We start from the raw sequence: 23618 nt of genomic DNA on the forward strand, positions 1-23618 counted from the left end.
CTGGGGGCCGTGGGGGGATCCTGGGGGGTTATTAGGGGGTCCCTGGGGGCTATGGGGGCCCTGGAGGGCCATGGGGGTTCCTGGGGGGCTCTGGGGGTTCCTGGGGGGCTCTGGGGGGTCCTGGGGGTCTCTGGGGTTCGCCGGGCCGGGATTTGCGCGGTCGGGGGGGGGGGGGTCAGGAGAAGGGCGTGGTCCGGGGGCGGGGCGTGGGGGCCCGACTCGCCCCGCCCTCTCTTGAGAGACCCCGCCCCGCATCGATGGCGTTGTGCGCATGCGCAATACAGAGAATGTGTGTATTGGGCTGTGGGTGGGGCTATACCCATATACGGAGCGGGGGCGGGGGCTAGGCGCCGGTGAGGGCGGGGCCAAAGGGCGGGGCTGCGCCGACACAGCGTGCGGTGGGCGGGGCGGGGCTCCCGCGCACGCGCAGTGCGGGCGGGCGCGCGCGGGGCGCGGGGGCCGCGGTTTAAAGGGGCCGCGGCGCGGGGAGCCCGGAACGCCCCGGGACCCCCGGGACCCCCGGGACCCCCCGAGCTCCCCGGGACCCCCCGAGCTCCCCGGGACCCCCCGGGACTCCCCCGACCCCGCCATGGTCTGCGGAGGCTTCGCCTGTTCGCGCAACGCGCTCTGCGCCCTCAACGTGGTTTATGTGGTGAGCGGGGGGAGCCGTGAGGGGAATGGGGACCCCTCTGCTGTGGGGGGGCTTGGGGACCCCTCTGGGGGAGCCGTGAGGGGATCGGGGACCCCTCTTGGGGAGGGTGTGAGGGGAATGGGCACCCCTTTGCTCTTGGGGGTCGTGGGGGGATTTGGGACCACTCTGGGGGGGCCCTGAGGTGATCGGGGACCCCTCTGTGGGAGCCGTGAGGGGATTGGGGACCCCTCTGCTCTTGGGGGTCGTGGGGGGATTTGGGACCCCTGTGCCCTGGTGGGGCTCTGGGGAGGTCTGGGGGCCGCGGGGACCCCCCTCCCAATCCGGGGTTCTGGGGTGCTGTGGGGAAATTGGGGGTCCCCAAAGCTGGGGGGGGGGGGGGCTCCTGGGACCCCCGGTGTGGGGGTGGCGAGGGGCTCGGGGGCTGCCCCTAAATGGTGGGGGAGGGGCAGGGGACGCCCCAAAACCGCAGGAAGAGGCAGGGTCAAAGGTCACATCCCCCCCAAATCCACATCAGCGGGGGTCTGGGGGCAGAGAGACCCCCCCCGACCATGGGGACCCCCAAAACACTGCCGGGGGGCCAGAGCTGTGCCCAGCCCCGGTTGGGGGGGTCACAGCCCCGGTTTGGGGGTCACAGCCCGGGTTGGGGGGCACAGCCCGGGTCGGGGGTCACAGCCCCGGTTTGGGGGGTCACAGCCCCAGGTCGGGGGTCACAGCCCGGGTCGGGGGTCACAGCCCCGGTTTGGGGGGTCACAGCCCCAGGTCGGGGGTCACAGCCCGGGTCGGGGGTCACAGCCCGGGTTTGGGGGGGTCACAGCCCCGGGTCGGGGGGTCACAGCCCCGGGTCGGGGGGCTCCGCCCGGTCCGGGGGTCACAGCCCGGGTGGGGGGCACAGCTCCGGTTTGGGGGTCACAGCCCGGGTTGGGGGTCACAGCCCGGTTTGGGGGTCACAGCCCGGGTGGGGGGGCACAGCTCAGGTCGGGGGTCACAGCCCGGGTTGGGGGTCACAGCCCGGTTTGGGGGTCACAGCCCGGTTTGGGGGGGTCACAGCCCGGGTCGGGGGGTCACAGCCCCGGTTTGGGGGTCACAGCCCGGGTGGGGGTCACAGCCCCGGTTTGGGGGTCACAGCCCGGGTCGGGGGTCACAGCCCGGGTCGGGGGGCACAGCCCCGGTTTGGGGGTCACAGCCCGGGTCGGGGGTCACAGCCCGGGTCGGGGGTCACAGCCCCGGTTTGGGGGTCACAGCCCGGTCGGGGGGGGTCACAGCCCGGGTCGGGGGTCACAGCCCGGGTGGGGGGCACAGCCCGGGTGGGGGGGCACAGCCCCGGTTTGGGGGTCACAGCCCGGGTCGGGGGTCACAGCCCGGGTCGGGGGGCTCCGCCCGGTTCCGGGGACCCCCGGGGCTCTCGGTGCCCCCTGACCCGTGCCCCCCAGCTGGTGGGGGTGCTGCTGGTGGCCGTGGCGGGCTGGGCGCGGGGCCTGGCCGGGGGCTCCAGCCCCCCCCTGCTCGGAGGAGCCTTCGCCGTCGGAGTCTTCCTCCTGCTGATCGCGGGGCTGGGGCTGCTCGGGGCCCTGCGGCACCACCAGGTCCTGCTCTTCTTCGTATCCTTGGAGGGGGGGGAACCTCCGGGGACCCCCCCCCGGCACCCCCAGCCCCTCTGTGAGCCCCCAGCCCGCCTGGGCACCGGGTCCTGCCCTGCCCTGTCCCCTTGGCCCAAAGCCCCTCTCGGTCCCCAGCACCCCTGGGTGACCCTGGCACGGTGAGGAGCCACCCAAGTCCCTCTGGATGTCACTGGCAGTGTCCCCAACACCCCCCTGGGTGTCCCTTGATGTCCCTGGCACCCCTGGCAGTGTCCCCAGCCCCCCCCTCGATGTCCCTGGCACCCCTGGCAGTGTCCCCAACACCCCCCTGGATGTTCTCAAGCCCCCCTGGCTGTCCCTGGCACCCCTGGCAGTGTCCCCAAGCCCCCCTGGATGTCCCTGGCACCCTTGGCAGTGTCCCCAAGCCCCCCTGGATGTCCCTGGCAGTGTCCCCAGCCCCCCCTCGATGTCCCTGGCACCCCTGGCAGTGTCCCCAAGCCCCCCCCTGGATGTCCCTGGCCCCCTCCCCGGCTGCCACCCCTCCCCTGTGTCCCCAAACGCCCCCCCGATGTCCCAAACCCCCCTCCCCCCGTGGCACCCCCAGCTCCTGCCCCTCTTCAGACCCTTCAGGGGGGCTCGAACCCCACCCGGGAACCCCAAAACCTGCAGTGGGGAGGTGCTGGGGGGATTCTGGGGGGTCCCGGGGGGGGTTTTGGGGGGGGTCTCGGTGTGTGTGTGCCCCCCTTGACCCCCCCCCAGTACGTGCTGATCCTGGGCCTGGTGTTCCTGTGCCAGCTGGGCGTGTCCTGCGCCTGCCTCGCCCTGGGCCGCGACGCTCAGGTGGGCACTGGGACCCCCCCCCGGGCCCCCCAAAACCCCCTGGGACCCCCCAACTCCCTGGGGGGCTCAGGGAACCTCCCCCTGCAAACCCTGGGCACCTCAGGTGGGTCACACCCCCTGAAGACCCCCCCCGGGACACCCCCCAGATCCATCTGGGACCCCCACCCCACCCCCAGGACACCCCTGGGCACCCCACAACCCATCCCCCAATCCTGGGGTGCACAGGGACCCCCCCCCCACACACCCCACAATCCTTGGGGGAGGGGGGGCCGGGATCCTCCCACCCCCACAGGGGTCCCCCCAGCCCTGGGTGGGGCACAAAGGGGTTTGGGGGGGCACTGTGGCGGTGGGGGGGGGTCCTGGGGGGCACTGGGGGGGGGCCATGGTGGTGGGGGAGGTGCTGGGGGGCACTGAGGAGTTTGGGGGTGCCCTATGGGGATTGGGGGGGTCCTGGGGGACACTGAGGGGTTTGGGGGCCCCTTGGCTGTGGATGGGTTCTGGAGGGCACTGAGGTGTTTGGGGGGGGTCCCGTGGTTCTGGGGGATCCTGGGGGGGGCCCGTGGTTCTGGGGGGATCCTGGGGGGCTCTGACGGATTTTTGGGGTGCCCCCGTTGCCCCCCAGGAGCGGCTGCTGCACTCGGCCTGGCCCCTGCTGAGCGGGGGGGCGCGGGGGGAGCTGCAGCGCAGGCTGGGCTGCTGCGGTTTGGGGGAGCCCCCCGGGACCCCCCCGCCGGCCAGCCCCCCCCCCCGGGAGCCCCCCCGGGCTGGAGCCCCCCTGGGAACCCCCAAACTGCCCCGCTGTGAGTCTGGGGGGGGGTTTGGGGGGGCACATGGGGGGTTTAGGGGTGACTTGGGGGGGTTTGGGGGGGTTTAGGGGTGATTGGGGAAGTGGGGGGGGCTTGGGGGGGGTTTAGGGGTGATTGGGGGAGTCAGGGGGGTTTGGGGGAGGGGTTTGGAGACTCCTCCTGGGGGTATCGGGGGGTCAGGGGGATTTGGGGACACCCCTGGGGGGGGGCTGGGGGGGGGGGGGGGGTTGGGTTTTTTGGGGGAAGCAGAGTTTGGGGACCCCCTGGATGTGCTGCCCCCCCCACCCCCACTGTGGGGGTGTGAGGACCCCCGGGGGTGGGGGGCATTGGGGACCCCCCCGACCCTCCCGTTTGCCCCCAGAGGTGCCAGTTCCCCCCGGGGGGAGCCCCCCCGTGCCCCCCCCTGCGCCCCCCAACTGCTGCAGCACTCGGACCAGGCCCTCAAGATCCTGGGGGGGGTCGGGCTGTTCTTCAGCTTCACCGAGGTACGGGGGGGGGGGGGGGCGGGGGGGGGCGGGCGGGGGTCTCGAGGCCTTGGGGGGGGGGTCCAGCAGCCCCCCCCACCCCCCCCGTTTGTTGCAGGTTTTGGGGGTCTGGCTCGCCCTCCGCTTCCGGAACCCAGCGCGACCCCCCGCGCCAACCCCGGGGCCTTCCTATAGCGGGGGGGGCCCGGGGGGGGGCACAGCTCCTCTGGGGAGGGGTCCCCGGCCCTGAGGGGTCCCCAAATGCTGACAGCTGCCCCCCCCGCAGCCGCATGAAGCACTGGGGACAAGGACACCCACCCCCAAATCATGGGGTGACCCCCCCCACCGGCAGGGCTGTGACCCCCCCCTCACAGCAGGAGGGGGCCCGGGGCAGAGCCCCCCCCCCCATCTCAGTCTGAGCTCTCCAAACTGGTTTGTACTGGTCGTTCAGACACCCCCAGCCCCCACGGTGTGTCCTCCCCCCCCTGCCCGGGGGGGTCACGGTCACCCCCACACTGGGGAGGGGCACACGGGGCAGGACCCCCCCCCCCAACAGCGACTCCCCCCTCCTCCCAGTCTGACCCGTCCCAAACTGGGGGGTGCCCCCCCCATACACTCCCCCCTTGGGGGCTGGGGGGGGGGGGGGGGCTGAGGAGGGGGGGTCACAACCTCCCCAAATCCAGCAGGGGCCCCCCCCCATCCCAGCACCCTAAACTGGTCTGTACTGGTTTATACCATGACTGGGACCAGTGACCCCCCCAGTGTGTGTGTCCCCCCCCACCCCCCAGACCCAATGTGGGGGGGGGGGGGAGCAGGGGGACACCCCCCCCCCCCCGCTGCCACCACGGGGGGGTCACGGTGTCCCCTCCCAATAAACACACCACCCCTGACCACGGCTCGGGCTCATTCTGGGGTGCTCCCCCCCGGGCAGCAGTGACCCCCCCCCAGTGACACGGGACACACAGGGTGGTGGGGGGGGGGGCACTGCCCACACCCCTTTATTGGCAGGGAAATGGGGAACCCCAAAAACTGCCCCCCCCCCCCCAATAAGTGGGGTCTCCCCCCAAATCCAGTCCTGGTGTCCCTGGGGGGGTTCAGGATGTTTGGGGGGGACAAACCCCCCACAAATACCAGTGGGAGGGGCCCAGGGGGGTGTTTTGGGGGGGGGTCACCCCACAATTCCACGACATGTGAGTCCTGGGGGATGTTCAGGGGGTGGTTATTTTTGGGGGGGGGTGTTGGGGTCACCCCTCACGCCCCCCCTGCAGGTACCGGTGCCCCAGGGGGGCAGGGGACAGGGCAGGACAGTCAGGGACACGGGGGGTGGGGGGCACCGCTGTGACCCCTCCCCAGCGGGGCTGCAGAGCCCGGGGGGCGACGGGGAGGTGCCATCGTGTCCCCCCCCCAGGTGTCCCCAAGTGCCAACCCGTGGTGTCCCCTCCCCCCGGTGCCCCCGCGGGTCCCCCAATGTCCCCATTCCCCCCCCCCACGTTTTCCCCAGCAGCAGCAGCAGTTGTGTCCCCCAGTGCCCCCCCCCCCCAGCCCCTGGCATCCCAGTCCCCCTCCCGTCCCCCCAGGAGACCCCCCCCCAGCCCAGCCCAGCCCCCCGAATTCCCCCGGTGCCCACCCCCGTGACCCCCAGCACCCCAAACCCGCCCCCCCCCGGCACTCGGGTCAGACCCCACCGTGACCCCTGCCCCCCCAAACCAGCTCCCCCCGACCCCCCACAGCCCCCCAGCGCTCTCCAGCCAGGCCCCCCCGCGACCCCCGGGGGTCTCTCCGGCCCGGGCGGAGCCGGTGCCAAAATTGGGGGGTCCCGGGGGGGTCCCGGAACTCACCGGGCGGAGCGCGGGGCAGGGGGGGGAGGGCCGGGGGGAGGGGCGAGGGGGACCCCCGGGAACCCCCGGGAGGGGGAGGGGCAGCAGGGAGGACCCGAGGGACCCCCCCCCCTCACCTGCTGGCCACGGCCCTCCCCCCCCCCCCTCGCTCAGGTGTCTCCAACACCCCCAGGTCCCCCCCCGGCCCGGCGCTCACCGCTCCCGTTCCAGAAGTTTCCTCCTCACCTGACGGTGGTCTCGGTCCCTCCGGTCCCCCCCCCCCCGCGGTTCCCGGGGGCTCCAGGGTGGGCCCCGCCCTCACCTGGGCCGCCCCCCTCCCCGTTCTAAGCCCAGGGTGACTCTCCCACCCCCCCCTTCAGGTCCATCTGCCACCCGCACCTGGCCCAGGTGAGCCCCCGTGCCAATCCCGCCCAGGGACCCTCCCCTCTTCCTCCTCCTGCTCACCTGGGGGGGAGGGGTGTCCCGGGGGGGGGGGGAGGGGTTGTCCCGGGGTGGGGGGAGGGGGGGGTCACCACGCTCGGCTGCCTCAGGGTCCCCACGAGGGTCCAGAGTCCCCTGTGCTGACGTCAGCCCCTCCCCCACCTGCGACATTGCCCCCCCCCCCCCCACCGTGGGTGGCACCGACCGGGTTAAACCCCACGGGGGGACCGGGGGTTCCCGACACCCCCCACCCCTCCCCTGACCCCCAGCACCCCGGGGGGGGCTCACCCATCACCCCCCCGCCCCCCATGGGCATCGTGAGGGGTCCGGGGGGGCCCTTTGAGCCCCACCCAGGCCCCTCCCCCTCTCAGGGCACCCCCCCCCCCGCCATGGGGAGGGGCTGTGCCCCCCCCCCGCCCCCCCCCCCCGCGGGGCCACGTCACCCCCGGGCACACCTGGGCAGGTGAGGGGCGCGGCCCCCCCCGCCCCCAGCCCGGGGGGGGGGCACGGGGAGGGGGGGGAGGGGTTGAGTCACGGGGTGGGGGGTGGGGAGGTGCGAGCCGAGCTCCAAAATCCCCGAAACGCCTTTATTGGCCAATAAATAAACCCGAATGTGCCGGCGGGGGGGCTCTGCGGGGTCGGGGTCTCCGGGGAGTCACCAGCGAGGCTGAGCGTGCCCCATGGGGCTGGGGACACCCTGGGGACAAGGCCAGCACGGGGCCTGTGACACTGCTGGAGTCAGGGGCTCCACGGGCTGGGGGCTGCCGCCACCACGGCCAGTGCCACCGCGGGGTCAGGGCCACTGCTGCGCTGGGGTCACCCACGGGGTCAGGGCCACCACGAGGTGCAGGGGACACAGTGACACTGGGGGACACGGTGGTGTCAAGGCCACCGCAGGGGTCAGTGCCGTTACTGGTGGTGAAGTCACCGCTGGGGCCGAGGTCTCCGCACTGTCCCCGGTGTCCCCGGTGTCCTCAGTGTCCCCAGAGTCTCCGGTGTCCTCAGTGTCCCCGGTGTCGTCAGTGTCCCCGGTGTCCCCGGTGTCCCTGGTGTCCCTGGTGTCCCTACGTCTCCAGGGTCTCTGGTGTCCTCAGTGTCCCCGGTGTCCTCAGTGTCCCCGGTGTCCCTGGTGTCCCCACGTCTCCAGGGTCTCTGGTGTCCCCGGTGTCCCCGGTGTCCCCATGCCCGCAGTCTCTCCGGTGCCCTCTGTCCCCGGTGTCACCGCTCGAGGAAGCGCAGGCTGATGGGGGCGCCGGGGGCCAGCAGGGTGCGGGTCATGGGGCGCACGCGGCCCCCCCCGGGCTCCGGCCGCACCTCGAAGCGCAGCAGGATCTGGGGGAGCAGGGACGGGTGAGTGACACCGTGGGGACATTGTGGGGACACCGTGGGGACACGAGGACGCAGGACACCCACCTGTGCCAGCGCCATGTGCAGCTGCAGCTCGGCCAGGCGGCGCCCGACGCAGCTGCGGGGGCCGAGGCCGAAGGGCAGAGAGGCAAAGGGGTGCCTGGGGCCGAGGGCGTCCCCGGGGGCGTCCCCGGGGGTGTCCCCAGGAGTGTCACCGGTGTCCCTGTGGCGCAGCCAGCGCTCCGGGCGGAAGGCGTCGGGCGCCGGGAAGAAGCGGCTGTCGCGGGACGTGGCGTAATGGCACAGGGTGATGAGGGTCTGCAGGGACACCGAGGTCAGCGGGGACACCCTGGGGACGCCTCGGGGACACCGGGAGCCCTGGGGTGGGAGGGGTCCCCCCGGCTCACCTGGCGTGGCACCAGGTAGTCGCCGACGCGGATGTCGCAGTCGGGGACGACGCGGGCGTTGGCCGGGATGACAGGGTACAGCCTGCAGGGGAGGACACCCCCTGTCACCTCCCTGTCCCCATCCTCATCCCTGACCTCGACCTGTCCCCACCTTCATCCTCATCCCCACCCTTGTCCCATCCTCATCCCCGCCCTGTCCTGGTCTTCACTCTCATCCCCATCCTCCTCCTTGTCCCCATCCCTGTCCCCATTTTAGCCCCAAACCCATCCTGTCCCATCCCCATCCCTGTCCTGTCCCTGTCCCCATCTTTATCCACATCCTTGTCCCGTTCCCATCCCTGTGTCCCTCACCCAGCCATGTCCCCACCCCCATGTCCCTGTGTCCCCATCCCTGTTCCCCTCTGTGCTCCTGTCCCCATGTCCCAATCCCTCTCCCCTTCCCATGTCCCATCGTTGTCCCCGTGTCCCTGTCACCTGAGGGTCTCCTTCACCACAGCACGTAGCAGTGGCAGCCGTCCCAGCGCAGCGGCGGTGGCAGCAGCAGTGGCACCGTCCGTGGTGGCACCGTCACCGTTGGTGACGCCGCTGGCGGCAGTGGCAGCCACCAGCTCGCGGTGCAGGGCCGCCTGTGCCCCCGGGCTCCGTGCCAGCTCGTACAGGCTCCAGGCCAGCGTGCTGGCCACCTGGGGACGCACGGTGACATCAGTGGGACTCACAGTGACAGCAGGGACAGCCCAGTGTCACCCCCCTCACCGTGTCCACCCCGGCCAGCAGCAGCTCGGTGACGTTCCCGTAGATGCTGCTGACAGGGACGCGCTCCCGGGCCAGCAGGTCGGTGACACACGTGTCCCCCTCGGCCAGCGGCCCCCGCGCAGCCACCTCGGCCACGCGCCGGTCCACGTGTCCCTTGGCTGGGGACAACAACACCCCGTCAGTGCCACCGTGGCCGTGCGTTGTCACCGAGTCCCTGTCAGTGTCACCACGGCCACACTCCATCTGTGCGTCCCTTGGCCACAGAGCACGATGGCATGGGACTGTCACGGTCATGGGACATCCCTGTGACCCCACGGGTGTGTCCCTTGGATGTCCCCGCATCCCCTGTGTCCCCTCACCATGGCCCTGGCATGTCCCCACGTCCCCGTGTCCCCTCGGCTGAAGGTGAGCAGGAGTGTCCCTCTGGCCGTGGGACATCCCCGTATCCCTCTGGGATGTCCCCGTGTCCCCACTCGATGTCCTGGTGTCCCCGTGGGATGGCCCCGTGTCCCCATGGGAGGTGATCACGGTGTCCCCCGTGTCCCCCCTGTCCCCGTGTCCCCTCACCGAAGGCGAAGAGCTGGTCCCAGGCGTGGCAGAAGGCGTCCCAGGGCGCGGGGACGAGGCGCAGGAGGGGACGCGGCAGCGCCATTGTCACCAGCGTCAGCGCCAGCACCGCCCCCACGCTCCGGATCACGCCCTCGGTGGCCGCGGGGGCGTCCCCGGGGTCCCCCAGGCAGCCCAGGCGGGAGGAGAACAGCACCCAGGAGATGGCTGCGGGTGGGACACGGGGACATGGGGACACGGGGACACCGGGGGCCCAGAGACACGGGGACACTGAGGGGGGATCCGAGAGTCCCTGGGGACACTGGGGGACAGAAGGTGCCCTGGAGACTTGGGGGACCTGGGGACCCCTGGGGGGTATGGGGGAGGGTCCCTGTGGGGGTCACAGCCCTTTGGGGTGCCCCATCCCCTTTTGGGGTTTCTCATCCCTTTTGGCGTGCCCTATTCCCTTTTGGGGTGCCCCATCCCCCTTTTGGTGGTGCCCATCTGCCTTTTGGGGTTGTTCAGCCCCCTTCTGGGGTTCCCCATTCCTGTTTGGCGTGGCCCATCCCCTTTTGGGGTTCCCCATCCCCGTTTAGGGTGCCCCATCATCCCGTTTGGGGTGCCCCATCCCCTTTTGGGGCTCCTCATCCCTTTTGGTGTGCCTTATTCCCTTTTGGGGTGCCCCATCCCAATTTTGGGGTTCCCCATCTGCCTTTTGGGGTCCCCCATTCCCCGTCTGGGGTCCCCTCTCACCCTCGAGGCCGAAGCGGTTGAACTCAGTGCCGATGTCGGGGACGACGCCCCGCGGGTGCCGCCGCCGCAGCCGCTGCAGCCGGGCCACCAGCTCGGCCACCACGGTGGCCACCGGCCCCGCGAAGGCCTCGGCCGCCCCCGGGCGGAGCAGCCCCCGCGCCAGCACCCGCCGCGACCCCCGCCACGCCTCGCCCTCCCTGGGGACAGGGACATCGTCACGGGGACACAGCGGGGACAGGAGGGGACACAGAGGACACGGCGGGGGGGTGGGGACACACGGGACATCGGGCACGGAGGGGACACGGGGACACGCGGGAAGAGGGGGACAGGGACACGGGGGATGTGGATGGGGACACGGGGGACATGCAGGGACACAGATGGGGACACGGGTGAAGGACAGGGACGTGGGACACAGGTAACGGGGCACGTGGGGACAGGCAGGGACACAGGGAGGGACAAGGACAGGGGGGGACATGGGGACAGGACAGGTGTGGGGTCAGGGACACACACAGGATGAGGGACAGGGACAGACAGGGGACTTGAGTGGGGACACGGGGACATGGGGGGACAGGGGCACGGGGGAAATGAGGGGCAGGGTATGGGGACATGAGGGACACAGGGGACAGGGGGGACACAGGGGACAAATGGTGGGACACGGGGGGGACACGGGGGGGACACGGGGGGGACACAGACCCCCACGAGGCAGTGCCAGGTGTGATCAGGGGCACCTGTGAGAGCCACCGGGTCCCCGTGCCCACGCCGGGGGCTGGGGACAGCTGGGGTGGGTTTGGGGTCCCTCCCCCAGCCCACGCCGGGGCCGGGCCCCCCCCGGGCAGTTACTCACATCCTGCGGGGGGGGGGGGGGGCAGGGGCAGGGGAGGGGGGGCTGAATCACGCCTGAGTCACCCCGGGCCCCCCCGCACCCCACGGGCCCTTCCCGGAACGGGTGCGGGGGGAGCCCCTGGGGGTACGGACACCCCCAGCCCACGGGGAGCCCCGGGGGGGGCCTGTGCGACCCCCCCCCCAAATCCCCGTGCAGCCCCCGGCCCCAAGACCCCCCCGGGTAACCCAGGAGCCCCCCTGGGCAACTCCCCCCGAGCCCCCCCCCCGGCACTCACAGGGTGAGGAGCCCCCCCGGCACCCCCCGGAGGCTCCGGTGCTCCTTCCAGGGGCAGCTCAGGGCCCGCCGGGGCTCGGGCCCCTCCTGCCGCAGCACCTGAGCCACGAGCGCGGGCTCGGCCACGTGCACCGTGAGCACCGGGCCGAACCGGGCCTTCCAGAGCGGCCCGAACCGGGCCCGGCCGTGAACCTGGGGGGGACACGGGGGGGTCACACCGAACCGGGACCGGCCCGAACCGGGACCGGACATGGACCGGGGCGGGGGACACGGGCGGGGGGGGGGGGGGGGGTCACACCAGCCCGAACCGGGACCGGCCATGAGCCAGGACCGGCCATGGACCGGGGGGGATACGGGGGGGTCACACCGAACCGGGACCGGCCATGGACCGGGGCGGGGGACACGGGCGGGGGGGGGTCACACCGGCCCGAACCGGGACCGGATGGGAACACGGGGAGGACACCCCGGCCCGAACCGGAGCGGGCTGTCATCGTGGGGGGAGCACAGGGGGTCACAGCTGCCCGAAGAGCCCCCCCACTGTCCCGAGCTGGGACCGGCAGCCAGGCTGGGGGTAAGGGGGGGTCGGGCTCACCGGGGGTCACACCGGGAGCGGTGCCCGGGGCCGCGCAGGGGGACACGGGGCGGGACAGGAGCAGCTGCAGCGCACGGGGAGGTCCTGGCGCCCCCGTGCCCCCCCCCCCCGGACCTGCTGTGACCGCCGGGGGTCACCTGGTCTCGGGGCCACTGCCCACCCGGGGGTGGCCTGTCCCCGTCCCTCTGTGTCCCCCCGGGGTGACCCCGTCCCCGCTGCCAGCACCCCCCGAGCCCGGACTGCTCTGACCGTGCCCAGACCGGGGGTCCCAGCGCCACCCCCACGAGTCCTGGCGCCCAGCCCCGGGGACAGAGATCCGTGACCCTCCCCGCTCCCCTCCGCACCCCCGGGTGCGAGGACCGCGGTCCCTCCTGTCCCCTCCGAGACTCGGGGTGGTGGCACTGGGGTCCGCGCTGTCCCCTCCAGCCAGGACGGCGACACCAGGGTCCCCCATCTCCTCCATGGCCCAGGACAGGGGGACCAGGATCCCCCCAGGCTCCAGGGCAGCGGGAATGGGGTCCCCCCCGCCTCCTCCAAGCCCCGGCTCAGAGCCCCCCGCGGTTCCCGGTGCCCCCAGCCCCATTTACCTGCATCTCGTGCAGCCTCCGCACCCCCCCTCGGCACAGCAGCTCGAAGATGAAGGCGGTGGAGCTCGGCCCCGGCATCTCGGCCAGGCCCCGGGGCCGAGGGGTGCGGGGCGGGGCAGAGGCAGCGGGGGGGGACTGGGGGAGCCCGGGGGACCCCCGGCTCGGGCGGGGAGCGGGACAGGAGGGCGGCCCGGGCGGGCAGACGGAGGCTGGGGGACATGGCGAGGCACCGGGGCTCGAGTGGCACCGGGGGGGCACGGCGGGGGGGGGGGGCACCGGTGACACCAGCGGACGCGGGACTGCGGTGCTGGAGGCGGCGGGGACCCGGCGGGGCTCGGGGGGACCCGGCGGGGCTCGGGGGGGGGCCCGGCGAGGTTTGGGGGGGATCCGGCGGGGCTTGTGGGGGACCCGGCGGGGCTCGGGGGGATCCGGCAAGGCTCGGGGGGACCCGGCGAGGTTTGGGGGGGATCCGGCGGGGCTCGGGGGGGACCCGGGGCCGAGCCTCGACTGCGGGGGGGGCCCCGGGCCGGGGCTTTATAGCGCCCACGTGCAGCCGGGCAGGCCCCGCCCCCTCCGCGGGAGCCACGCCCTCCGAGCATTAACCCCGCCCCGTATCACCAAACTGGGAGCTAAGCCCCGCCTTCCTGCCGGCTGATTTGCATAGCGGGAGCCTCGGACCAATCACCGCGCGGCGGCGGCTCCGTGGCCACGCCCCCGAGGCGCGCACACGCGAGGGCAGAGGCGGGGGCGCGCACGGCGCCGAGCCCCCAAACCCATCAGTGACACCCCCGGGACCCCCCCGGGGACACCCCCGGGACCCCAAACCCACCAGTGACACCCCCGGGACCCCCCCGGGGACACCCCCGGGACCCCAAACCCATCAGTGACACCCCCGGGACCCCCCCGGGACCCCAAACCATCAGTGACACCCCCGGGACCCTCCCGGTGACACCCCCGGGACCCCAAACCGGGCGCGGCCCCCCGGGATTTGTTTCGGGAGGGTTGGGGGGACACACGCAGCTCCGTGTCCCCACTCCCAGTGCCACCAGTGGCCCCAGTCCGGCTCCCGGCCCGGTCCCGTTGGGGCACACACGGCTGCCCCCCCCCCGGCCAGCACCGGATCCCGGGAATTCCCGCCGGGGCCGCCGGAAAGCCCCCGCTGTGCGGGGGGGGGATGGCACTGCCACCCCCGGGGCTTTCTGCGATGGGGAAACTGAGGCAGGAGGCGGCGCCTCGAGGTTGCGGCCGAACGGGGCCGTTCCCGGCGGTGCCCCCGCGCCCCCCCACCCCCCCCCCGAGCGGCCGGAGCACGAGCGGGGACATTTTGTGGCTTTTATTACAAAGCGGGGCTGGGGCAGGGAGGGGTCCGGCCCCTCCCCGCGCTCACGGCGCCGCCGCGGGGGGGTCGGGGCGGCGGCGGAACACGGCGGTGCAGGGGGGGCGCCCGGCCCGCCGCGCCCTCTGCCCCTCCTCGGTCACGGCCGGCAGCAGCGGCAGCAGCGGGTCCGCGGCCTGCGGGCACCGCCGGGCACGGCCCGGGGCCGTCAGGGCCCGCCCGGGGACACCGGGCAGCGCCCCGGGGAGCCCCACCCCGGCCCGGCCGCGCCCGTCCCACTGCGCCCCAGGGCCCCCCACAAACCCCAGAGACACCCCATAACCCCAGAGACACCCCATAAACCACAGTGACACCCCACAAACCACAGTGGCACCCCACAAACCCCAGAGACACCCCACAAACCCCAGAGACACCCCATAAACCCCAGTGGCACCCCATAACCCCAGAGACACCCCATAAACCACAGTGGCACCCCACAAACCCCAGACACACCCCACAAACCACAGTGACACCCCATAACCCCAGAGACACCCCACAAACCCCAGAGACACCCCATAACCCCCAGGGCTACCCCATAACCCCCAGGGCCCCCCCACAAACCCCAGAGGCACCCCATAATCCTCAGTATCCCCCACTGTGCCCCAGGGCCATCCCACAACCCCCAGTGCCACCCCAAAATGCCCACAATCCCCAGTTGGCTCCCAGTGCCACCCCACAACCCCAGTGCCACCCCACAACCCCCAGTACCCCCCAGTATCCCCCAGTCCCCCCAGTCGCTCTCACCAGCTGGGCGGGGGGCAGGGGCTCAAACAGGGGGTGCTCCCCAAAATGCTGCAGCATCCACTGGTGCAGCTCGGGCACGTCTGTCACCGTGTACACCAGGCCCTGGCACCCCAAAACCGCTGTGACACCCCAAACCCACCCTGTGCACCAGGCCCTGGCACCCCAAAAACATCGTGACACCCCCAAAATCCCTGGGGGGGGTCAGGGGCAACTGGGGACCCCTGGGGGGCACAACACAGAGCTGGGCAAGGATGGGGGGGGTCAGGGGTTTTGGGGGGGTTTTGGTGGGGTTCAGGAGGTTCTGGGGGGGGTCAGGAGGTTTTGTGGGGATTCTTGGGGGTTCAGGGGATTTTTGGGGGGGTCCTGGGGAGGATCAGGAGCTTTTGGGGCAGTTCTTGTGGTGTAAGGATGTTCTGGGGGGTTCAGGGGGTTATGGGGGGGTTTGGGGGGGTCAGGGGGTTTTCAGGGGTTCTGGGGGGTCAGGGAGGTTTTGGGGGGGGTTCTGGAGGCTCAGGGAGGTTTTGGGGGGTTTCTGGGGGCTCGGGGGGCTCAGGGGGTTTTTGGGGGCTCGGGGGGCTCAGGGGGGTCAGGGGGGCTCAGGGGGTTTTTGGGGGCTCAGGGGGGCTCGGGGGGCTCAGGGGGGTTTTTGGGGGCTTGGGGGGGCTCAGGGGGTTTCTGGGGGCTCGGGGGGCTCAGGGGGGTCAGGGGGGCTCAGGGGGTTTTTGGGGCTCAGGGGGGTCAGGGAGGTTTTGGGGGGTTTCTGGGGGCTCGGGGGGCTCAGGGGGGTTTCTGGGGGCTCGGGGGGCTCAGGGGGGGTTCTGGGGGCTCGGGGGGCTCAGGGGGGGTTCTGGGGGGTCAGGGGGCTCACCCCGGGGCGCAGCACGTAGCCGTACTCGGCCAGCATGGCCGGGCTGATGATTCTCCACTTGTGCTTGGTGCGCTTGAAATGGGGGTCAGGGAACAGGAAGAACAGCTTGGAGAGCTGGGGGGGGCAACGGGGGGGGCAGGGGGTCAGCACCCCACGGGCACCGGACCCCCCAAACCCCCCAAACCCCCCAAACCCCCCTGCTGAGTGCAGCTTGGGCCCGGGGAACGGGCACTGGGGGGTCCCACGGGACGGGCAGGGGGGTCCCGAGGGTCCTCAGGGGGTCCCAGGGGGGCTGTGGGGGACCCAGCGGGGTCCTGGAGGGGTGAGGGGTGTCCCCAGGGAGGGGAGGGGGGGGCTCAGGGCGTTGTGGATCCTGGGGGCTCTCAGAGCACACAGAAACTTCAGGGAGTATTTGGGGTGTGCTGTGGGTTGGGGGCTCTTGGGGTGGGTTCAGGGGACACAGAAATCCCAGGACTGTTGGGGGTGTGCCGAGTTTTGGGGCTCTCAAAGCACACAGAAATCCCAGGATTTTGGGGGCTATGCTGGATTTTGGGGCTTGGGGCACACAGAAGTCCCAGGGCTGTGGGGCCGTGCTGGTTTTTGGGGCTCTCAGGCACACAAAAATCCCAGGATGTTGGGGTTATGCTGGATTTTGGGGCTCTGGGCACACAGAAGTCCCGGCCGGGGCTGTGGGGCCGTGCCTGTTTTGGGGCGCAGGGCACATGGAAATCCCAGGATTTTGGGGCTATGTTGGATTTTGGGGCTCTCAGGCACACAGAAATCCCAGGACTGTCAGGCTGTGCCCGTTTGGGGCCCTGGGGCACACAGAAGTCCCAGGGCTGTGGGGCCGTGCTGGTTTTTGGGGCTCTCAGGCACACAGAAATGCCAGGATGTTGGGGCTATGTTGGATTTTGGGGCGGGGGGCACACAGAAGTCCCAGGATTTTGGGGCGGGGGGCACACAGAAATCCCAGGATGTTGGGGTTATGTTGGATTTTGGGGCGGGGGGCACACAGAAATCCCAGGATTTTGGGGCGGGGGGGCACACAGAAATCCCAGGATTTTGGGGCTATGTTGGATTTTGGGGCTCTCAGGCACACAGAAATCCCAGGACTGTCAGGCTGTGCCCGTTTGGGGCCCTGGGGCACACAGAAGTCCCAGGATTTTGGGGCGGGGGGGCACACAGAAGTCCCAGGATTTTGGGGCTATGTTGGATTTTGGGGCGGGGGGCACACAGAAGTCCCAGGATGTTGGGGCTATGTTGGATTTTGGGGCGGGGGCCACACAGAAATCCCAGGATTTTGGGGCGGGGGCCACACAGAAATCCCAGGATTTTGGGGCGGGGGGCGCACCTGTGCGCGGCGGAAGAAGTGGGGCAGGTGTTTCATGGCGTTGCCCCTGACGCAGGCCACGTTGCCGAAGCGGCCGGGCTGCGCCGCCCGCAGCGCCCGGATCCGCGCGCGGGTGAACGCGGCCACCTTCCCGCGCAGCTCCAGCCCCAGCGCCAGCGTCTGCGGGAAGCGCTCGGCCAGCGCCACTGCGCGGCGGCGCCGGAGCCACCGGTACCGCCCGGCTCCCGGTACCCGCCGAGCCCCCGGTACCGCCCAGCTGCCGGTACCGCCCGGCTCCCGGTGTCCCTGAGCCCCCGGTGCCGCCCAGCCCCCGGTGCCCCCGAGCTCCCGGTGCCGCCCGAGCTCCCGGTGCCGCCGAGCTCCCGGTGCCGCCCAGCCCCCGGTGCTGCCGAGCCCCCGGTGCCGCCCAGCCCCCGGTGCCGCCCAGCCCCCGGTGCGCCGAGCCCCCGGTGCCCCCGAGCCCCCGGTGCCGCCCAGCTCCCGGTGCCCCCGAGCCCCCGGTACCGCCCAGCCCACCCGCAGCCACCCCCGTGTCCCCCTCCAGCCCGCGGTGCCGCCTAACCCGCAGCCCCCGTGCCCACCCCCGGTTCCCCCGTGCCCACCCCCGGTGCCCCGGGCTCACCCCCAGCCCCCCCTTAGCCGCAGCTCCCCCGGTGCCTTCGTGCCCACCCCGAGTCCCCAGCGCTCAGCCCCGTGCCCTGCCCGAGCCCCGGGCTCACTCCCGGACCCCCGGTGCCACCCCCCGGTGCCACCCCCGGTGCCAGCCCCGGTGCCACCCCCGGTGCCAGCCCCGGTGCCCCCGGGCTCACCCAGCAGCCCCCCGTAGCCGCACCCCACGTCTGCGAACTCCACGCGGGCCGGGGGGGTCCCGGGGGGGGCGTCGGGCGGGAAGAACGTCGGGAAGAGCGAGGCCCAGTCCATGTCCTGCGGGCGGGAGGGGCTGCGGGCGCGGCGGGGCCGTTACTGCCCGGGAACCGGAGCGCGGCACCGGCCGGGGCACAAGGGCGGGCGGCGGTCGGTGCGACCGGGAGGGGATGGGGAGGGAGGGCGCTCCAGCCCGGCTGCTCCTGGGGGCGGCCCGGTTCCCGGCGGTGCCCCACGGGGCCATGACGGGGCTCCCGGGCCCGGGGCTCCCGCCGCGGGCGCTGGGGCGGGCCGGGGACCCGGCCCGGCTGTTACCGGAGGGGGGTCCCGGGGAGGTCCCGGGCGGTTCCCGGGGGTGCCCGCACTCACTAGCACAGGGTGTGGTCGGCCAGCGGGTTCGAGTGCGCGCGCTGCCGGTAGAAGCGCTTCTGCGGCGGCGCCGCGGCCTCCGCCTCCTCTGCCGCCGCCATGGCAGCACCGCGCCGCGCCTAGTAGTGACGTCACCTCGCGGCGCGGAGTTCTGACGTCACGCGAGACCTGCCGGCGGGGCGAGCCTTGGCTGGCGTTCACAGCGCCCCCTGGCGGCCCGGCGCCGCTCCCAGCGCTCCCAGTACAACCAGTACAGCCAGGGCTCCCAGTACAGCCAGGGCTCCCAGTGCTCCCAGTACAACCAGTGCTCCCAGTGCCACCAGTACAACCAGTACAGCCAGGGCTCCCAGTACAGCCAGGGCTCCCAGTGCTCCCAGTGCTCCCAGTACAACCAGTGCTCCCAGTGCCACCAGTACAACCAGTACAGCCAGGGCTCCCAGTTCAGCCAGGGCTCCCAGTACAACCAGTGGTCCCAGTGCTCGCATTGCCACCAGTGCTCCCAGTATAACCAGTGCTCCCAGTACAGCCAGTGCTCCCAGTGCCACCAGTGCCACCAGTGCTCCCAGTATAACCAGCGCTCCCAGTGCCACCAGTGCTCCCAGTGCTCCCAGTACAACCAGTGCTCCCCGTGCCCCCCAGTGCTCCCAGTGCCACCAGTGCTCCCCATTGTTCCCAGTGCTCCCAGTGCTCTCAGCGCTGCTCCCAGTGCCCCCCAGTGTTCCTCAGTGGTCCCAGTGCCCCTCCCCAGTGCTCCCAGTCCCCCCAGTGCTCCCAGTTCCTCCCTGTGGTCCCAGTGCCCCCTGGTGCCCCCCAGCATCCCCCCCAGTGCCGTCAGTCACCAGTTCCCCCAGTGCTCCCAGTCCCCCCAGTGCTCCCAGTTCCCCCCCCCGTTCCGCGGGCTCTTCCCGCTCGGGGCCGTTTGGGGAATTCGGCTGCGGCCAGGCCGGGGGCGAGCTCCGGGAACCCCCGGGGGTGTCGGGGGGGGTTGAGCAATGTGGGGCCGGAGCCGCCCGTCCCTTCCCGTCCCTTCCCGTCCCCGCCGGTCCCTCCGCGGCTTCCCGGAACGGCTCCGGGCGGGGGTCGCGGGCCGGGGCACAGGGGGGCGGGGGGGGACGCGGGGACCGACCCCTCCCCCAGCGCCGCGACGCCCCCCGGGCGCTCTGCCCCCCCCAGGGCGCGATGTCCCCGCGGTGTCCCCGCGCTGCCCCCCCGGTGTCCCCGGGGCCACATTAACCCGGTGACGCAGGCGGTGACGCGGCTGCGCGGGGGGTCCCGGGGGGGGTCCCGGGGGGGTCCCGGGGGGGTCCCGGGGGGGTCCCGGGGGGTCGGGGCGGGTTGTTCATTACCCCCGGGGCACCCCTTCCCCCCCCGCCGCCGGTCACCGGGGAGCCCGGCCCGGGTGGCACCGGGGGCACGCGTGCGACACCCGCACGGTGGCACTGCGAGGGCACGAGGGGGGGAGATGGCATCGGAGGGGTGGCACCGCGAGGGGTGGCACGGGGGGGACGTTTGGCACCGTGTCCCCCTCCCTGGCCAGGGACAGCGGGACAGGGACAGGGACAGGGACAGGGACAGGGACAGGGACAGGGACAGGGCTGAGCCGCGGCAGGGGGACACAGGTGAGGGACACGGGGACAGCAAGGACAGGGAGGTGGCAGCAGGGACACCAGGATGAGGGACCAGGTACACCACGGGCACGGCCACCAAGGCTGGGGACACCGGGACGAGGGAATAACAGGGGGAGGGGACACGGGTGGGACAGGGACAGCGGTGTGACAGGGACAGGGGTGTGACAGGGACACGGGTGTGACAGGGACACGGGGACTGGGGACACGGGGACTGGGGACACGGGTGTGACAGGGACAGGGGTGTGACAGGGACACGGGTGGGACAGGGACACGGGTGGGACAGGGACACGGGTGGGACAGGGACACGGACAGAAGAACCGAGGACACTGGCATCGGTGACATCAGGGCCCCAGGGCTGTGGCGGCACTGGTGGCACTGGTGGCACTGGTGGCACTGGTGCTGATGGGACAGTGACAGGAGCAGGAAGGGACAGGTGGTGGCAGTGGGAGGAACCCCTGGAGGCACTGCTGGGGTGACGCTGGGGACAGGGATGGGGACACAAGGGGACACCGGGGATGGAGCAGGACAGGGGACCAGGGGGTGGCCAGGGATGGCCTGGGGACATTGGGGACAGGGCAGCCACCAAGGGCATGGGGGAGGGGACACCGGGGGACATTGAGGGACACCGGGGGACATCGGGAGACACCGGGGGAAACTGGGGGACATCCGGGGGGCACCGGGATGGGGAAGGGGACACCGGGGGACACTGAGGGACACCGGGGGACACCGGGGTCGCTGTGGGACACCGGACCTCCCCCGGGACCGCGGACCGGGACAGAGCGCGAGCCGTGGGCGGAGCCCCATCACAGACGGGGCGTGGCCAAATCGGAACCGGCCAATCAGGTTCGGGGGGCTCGACTCGGTCCCGCCCCTTTCACGATGGCGGCGCCCGGGTGCCACGTGGGGACCGGGGGGGGGCGGGAGGCAGAGGAAGAGAACGGGGAAGAGGAAGAGGAAGAGGAAGAGGAAGAGGAAGAGGAAGAGGAAGAGGAAGAGGAAGAGGAAGAGGAAGAGGAAGAGGAAGAGGAAGAGGAAGAGGAGCGAGGAGGAGAAGCAGAGGCGGCGCTGCGGGCCGTGTTCCCCCGCGACCCCGAGCTCTTCGCCGAGTTCTTCCCGCAGCGGCGCCGGTTCCGGCTGTGCGGGCGCGTCCTGCACATCGCCGAGCACCACGGGCCGCGGCTCGGGCCCGCCGGGGCCGTGTGGGAGGCGGTGAGCGGCACCGGGGGGGGGGCACGGGGCTGTCGGTGACATCCCGGGGGACGCCGGGTGATGGGGAGTGCCGGGGATGCCGAGGGTACGGGCACGCCGGGGACACCGGGAGGGGGGGAGGTGACATCCCGGGCGTACCGGGAGTGATGGCGCGGGGGGGATGGGGTGGCGGGGGACCCGGGGGGGGGTGGGGGGGGGGACACACGCGACATCCCGGGGGTGGCAGGAGGGATGGGCGATGTGGGACCGCGAGAGAACGGGGGTACCGGGGGGGTGAGGGGTTGTGACGTCGCGGTGGGCACCGGGAGCGATGCGTGACTGGGGAGTCGTGGGCGGGGGGGGAACCTCGAGAGAACCGGAGGGGGTTGGGGGCACCGGGAGCACCGGGAATGGGCACCCTGGGGGGAGTGAGGTGTCCTGGGCATCCCGGGGCGCGGTGGCGATGCGGGACCGGGGGTGGGGATGACCCTGGGGGCACAGGAAGAAGCGGTGGAGCGGCTGCGGGGTTCGGGGGTGTCCCTGCGGACCCCAGCCCCCCCTCCGTGCCCCCCCCCCCCCAGGCTCTGTCCCTGTGCCGCTTCCTGGGCGAGCAGAACCTGGAGCTGGCGGGGCGGCGGGTTCTGGAGCTGGGGGCCGGTACCGGCATCGTGGGCATCTTCGCTGCCATGCTGGGTGCGGGGGGCGCTCGGGGGGCTGGGGGGGGACACTCGTGGCTCGGGGGTTACCTGTGGGAAGGGTGGGGACACCTGTGGGGCCGGGGAGGGGCACCCGTGGGTTGGGGGGGGAATCGCTGTTCCCCCGCCCAGTACGGAACTGGAAACTTCTGCGAGCAGTCCTGGAGTTTATTGGGGTCTGGGGGATCCTCGGGTGGTTACCCCCCCACCCCCACTTTGGATTCGGGGTTTATTGGGGTCGGGGGGGGTTTGGGGAGATCCAGTGGGGGCGACCCTCACTCTGACCCGGGGATTTTCGGGATGTGGGAGTGGGTTGCTGGGATTTTGGGGTGGGGGTGGGTCCCAGGGGGTGTTCCTTACTGTGACTCGGGGTTTTATGGGATTTTGGGGGGGGGATTTTGTTGGGATTTTGGGGAGGGGGGTCCCAGGGGGTGTTCCTCACTCTGGCTCAGGGTTTTTTTTGGGATGTGGATGAGGTTTTCCTGGGATTTTGGGGTGGGAGGTCCCAGGGGGTGTTCCTCACTGTGACTCGGGGTTTTATGGGATTTTGGGGGGGAATTTTGTTGGGATTTTGGGGAGGGGGGGTCTCAGGGGATGTTCCTCACTGTGACCCGGGGTTTTATGGGATTTTGGGGGGGATTTTGTTGGGATTTTGGGGAGGGGGGGTCTCAGGGGATGTTCCTCACTCTGTCTCAGAGATTTTTACTGGGATTTTGGGGAGGGGGGGTCTCGGGGGGTGTTCCTCACTGTGACCCGGGGTTTTTTTGGGATATGGGGAGGTTTTACCTCTTTGAGGTGGCCTTTGAGGGACTTTGGGGTGGGAGGTCCGGGAGGTGACCCACACGCTGACCCACGGTGAATTGGGGTCTGGGGGCTTGCCGGGGGGGCCGTGCGGCGCTGACGGCCGCGCTGCCGCGCAGGGGCCGAGGTGACGCTCACGGACCGGCCGCCGGCGCTGCCGCAGCTGCGGGAGAACGCGCGGCGGAACTTCCCGGGGGGGGGCGCGGCGGCGCCGCGGGTGCGGGCGCTGCGCTGGGGGCGCGACCAGCGCCGCTTCCCCCCCAAATTCCACCTCGTGCTGGGCTCCGACATCGTCTACGACCCCCGCGCCTTCGCCCCGCTCCTGGGCACCCTCCGGCACCTGCTGGAGCCCCCGGCCCGGGCGCTGCTCAGCGCCCGCCTGCGCGGCGGCGACGCCGGCGCCTCCCGGTTCTTCCGGCAGGTGCTGCCGCCGTTCTTCACCGTGCGGCTGCTGCGGCGGGAGCCCGAGCGGGACATCGAGATCTACGCGGTGACGCCGCGGGAGCCGCCGGCGGAGCCCCCGGGGGCCGGGGCGGCGATTAAATGATTGAATGATTGAATGATTGAATGATTAAATGATTGAATGATTAAATGATTGAATGATTAAATGATGCCGGGGGGCTCCGATCGGGCGCTGTGTGTGTGACTGGGGGGGCTGCGGGGCTCGGGGGGCTCTGAGGGGCTGGCAGGAGGAGGGGGGGGCTGTGAGGCTGGGGGGTCTGTGAGGGTCGGGGGTCTGTGAGGGTCGGGGGTCTCTCGGGTGCGGGAGGGGGCTGTGAGGGTTGGGGGCCGTCGGTGAGGGTCGGGGGGGGGGTCTGAGGGTCTGGGGTTTGTGAGGGTCGGGGGTCTGTGAGGCTGGGGGGGTCTGTGGGGGTCTGTGAGGCTCCGGGGTCTGTGAGGGTCGGGGGTCTTTCGGGTGCGGGGGGTGTTTGTGAGGGTCGGGGGGTCTGTGAAGTTTGGGGGGGGCTGTGAGGGTCAGGGGGGTCAGAGGGTCTGGGGTCTGTGAGGTTGGGGGGGTCTCTGAGTGCCGGGGGGG

At 72.0% G+C, this 23618-nt stretch overlaps 4 protein-coding genes across 5 annotated transcripts; 2 read left to right on the top strand and 2 right to left on the bottom strand.

Annotated features, from left to right (window-relative positions):
* The first annotated feature begins 504 nt into the window (after positions 1-504).
* Positions 505-5225, top strand: TSPAN31 (tetraspanin 31). 2 transcript variants are annotated; one of them, XM_054004660.1, is made up of 5 exons: positions 505-652; positions 2083-2250; positions 2989-3069; positions 4237-4360; positions 4458-5225. In XM_054004660.1, exons 1-5 carry the CDS (start codon positions 590-592, stop codon positions 4532-4534), a joined length of 513 nt encoding a protein of 170 aa, XP_053860635.1. In that variant the 5' UTR covers positions 505-589; the 3' UTR covers positions 4535-5225. The 2 variants fall into 2 exon arrangements, with proteins under 2 accessions (XP_053860635.1, XP_053860636.1); XM_054004661.1 differs by lacking the exon at positions 4458-5225 and adding an exon at positions 3692-3869 and having other exon boundaries at positions 4237-4327.
* Positions 5226-7178: 1953 nt separating this feature from the next.
* LOC128822802 (25-hydroxyvitamin D-1 alpha hydroxylase, mitochondrial) lies at positions 7179-12777 on the bottom strand. The gene is made up of 10 exons (XM_054004602.1): positions 12700-12777; positions 11522-11712; positions 11248-11250; positions 10404-10600; positions 9672-9878; positions 9105-9262; positions 8826-9034; positions 8352-8433; positions 8011-8262; positions 7179-7929 (listed from the first exon to the last, which is right to left on the bottom strand). The coding sequence occupies exons 1-10, from the start codon at positions 12775-12777 to the stop codon at positions 7816-7818; spliced, it is 1491 nt and encodes a 496-aa protein (XP_053860577.1). The 3' UTR covers positions 7179-7815.
* A 1240-nt stretch (positions 12778-14017) lies between these two features.
* METTL1 (methyltransferase 1, tRNA methylguanosine) lies at positions 14018-18411 on the bottom strand. Its single transcript, XM_054004646.1, has 6 exons — positions 18271-18411; positions 17847-17977; positions 17038-17222; positions 15687-15800; positions 14819-14920; positions 14018-14211 (listed from the first exon to the last, which is right to left on the bottom strand). Exons 1-6 carry the CDS (start codon positions 18369-18371, stop codon positions 14083-14085), a joined length of 762 nt encoding a protein of 253 aa, XP_053860621.1. The 5' UTR covers positions 18372-18411; the 3' UTR covers positions 14018-14082.
* Positions 18412-20752: 2341 nt separating this feature from the next.
* EEF1AKMT3 (EEF1A lysine methyltransferase 3) lies at positions 20753-23167 on the top strand. Its single transcript, XM_054004667.1, has 3 exons — positions 20753-21107; positions 21668-21779; positions 22702-23167. The coding sequence occupies exons 1-3, from the start codon at positions 20778-20780 to the stop codon at positions 23127-23129; spliced, it is 870 nt and encodes a 289-aa protein (XP_053860642.1). The 5' UTR covers positions 20753-20777; the 3' UTR covers positions 23130-23167.
* Positions 23168-23618: the final 451 nt, after the last annotated feature.

Source organism: Vidua macroura, unplaced genomic scaffold (assembly GCF_024509145.1).
Source record: "Vidua macroura isolate BioBank_ID:100142 unplaced genomic scaffold, ASM2450914v1 whyUn_scaffold_107, whole genome shotgun sequence".
Taxonomy (NCBI): domain Eukaryota; kingdom Metazoa; phylum Chordata; class Aves; order Passeriformes; family Viduidae; genus Vidua; species Vidua macroura.

Coding starts and splice junctions, on each gene's coding strand:
- TSPAN31 (XM_054004660.1), top strand. CDS start 590: ATGGTCTGCGGAGGCTTCGCCTGTTCGCGCAACGCGCTCTGCGCCCTC. Junction 653..2,082: donor CCCTCAACGTGGTTTATGTG/GTGAGCGGGGGG, acceptor CGTGCCCCCCAG/CTGGTGGGGGTGCTGCTGGT. Junction 2,251..2,988: donor ACCAGGTCCTGCTCTTCTTC/GTATCCTTGGAG, acceptor ACCCCCCCCCAG/TACGTGCTGATCCTGGGCCT.
- LOC128822802 (XM_054004602.1), bottom strand. CDS start 12,777: ATGCCGGGGCCGAGCTCCACCGCCTTCATCTTCGAGCTGCTGTGCCGA. Junction 11,713..12,699: donor GGAGGCTGCACGAGATGCAG/GTAAATGGGGCT, acceptor TGTCCCCCCCAG/GTTCACGGCCGGGCCCGGTT. Junction 9,879..10,403: donor CAACCGCTTCGGCCTCGAGG/GTGAGAGGGGAC, acceptor TCCCACCCGCAG/CCATCTCCTGGGTGCTGTTC.
- METTL1 (XM_054004646.1), bottom strand. CDS start 18,371: ATGGCGGCGGCAGAGGAGGCGGAGGCCGCGGCGCCGCCGCAGAAGCGC. Junction 17,223..17,846: donor CGGCTACGGGGGGCTGCTGG/GTGAGCCCGGGG, acceptor GCCGCCGCGCAG/TGGCGCTGGCCGAGCGCTTC. Junction 14,212..14,818: donor CCCTGCCCCCCGCCCAGCTG/GTGAGAGCGACT, acceptor CGGTGCCCGCAG/GCCGCGGACCCGCTGCTGCC.
- EEF1AKMT3 (XM_054004667.1), top strand. CDS start 20,778: ATGGCGGCGCCCGGGTGCCACGTGGGGACCGGGGGGGGGCGGGAGGCA. Junction 21,108..21,667: donor CCGGGGCCGTGTGGGAGGCG/GTGAGCGGCACC, acceptor CCCCCCCCCCAG/GCTCTGTCCCTGTGCCGCTT. Junction 21,780..22,701: donor CATCTTCGCTGCCATGCTGG/GTGCGGGGGGCG, acceptor GCTGCCGCGCAG/GGGCCGAGGTGACGCTCACG.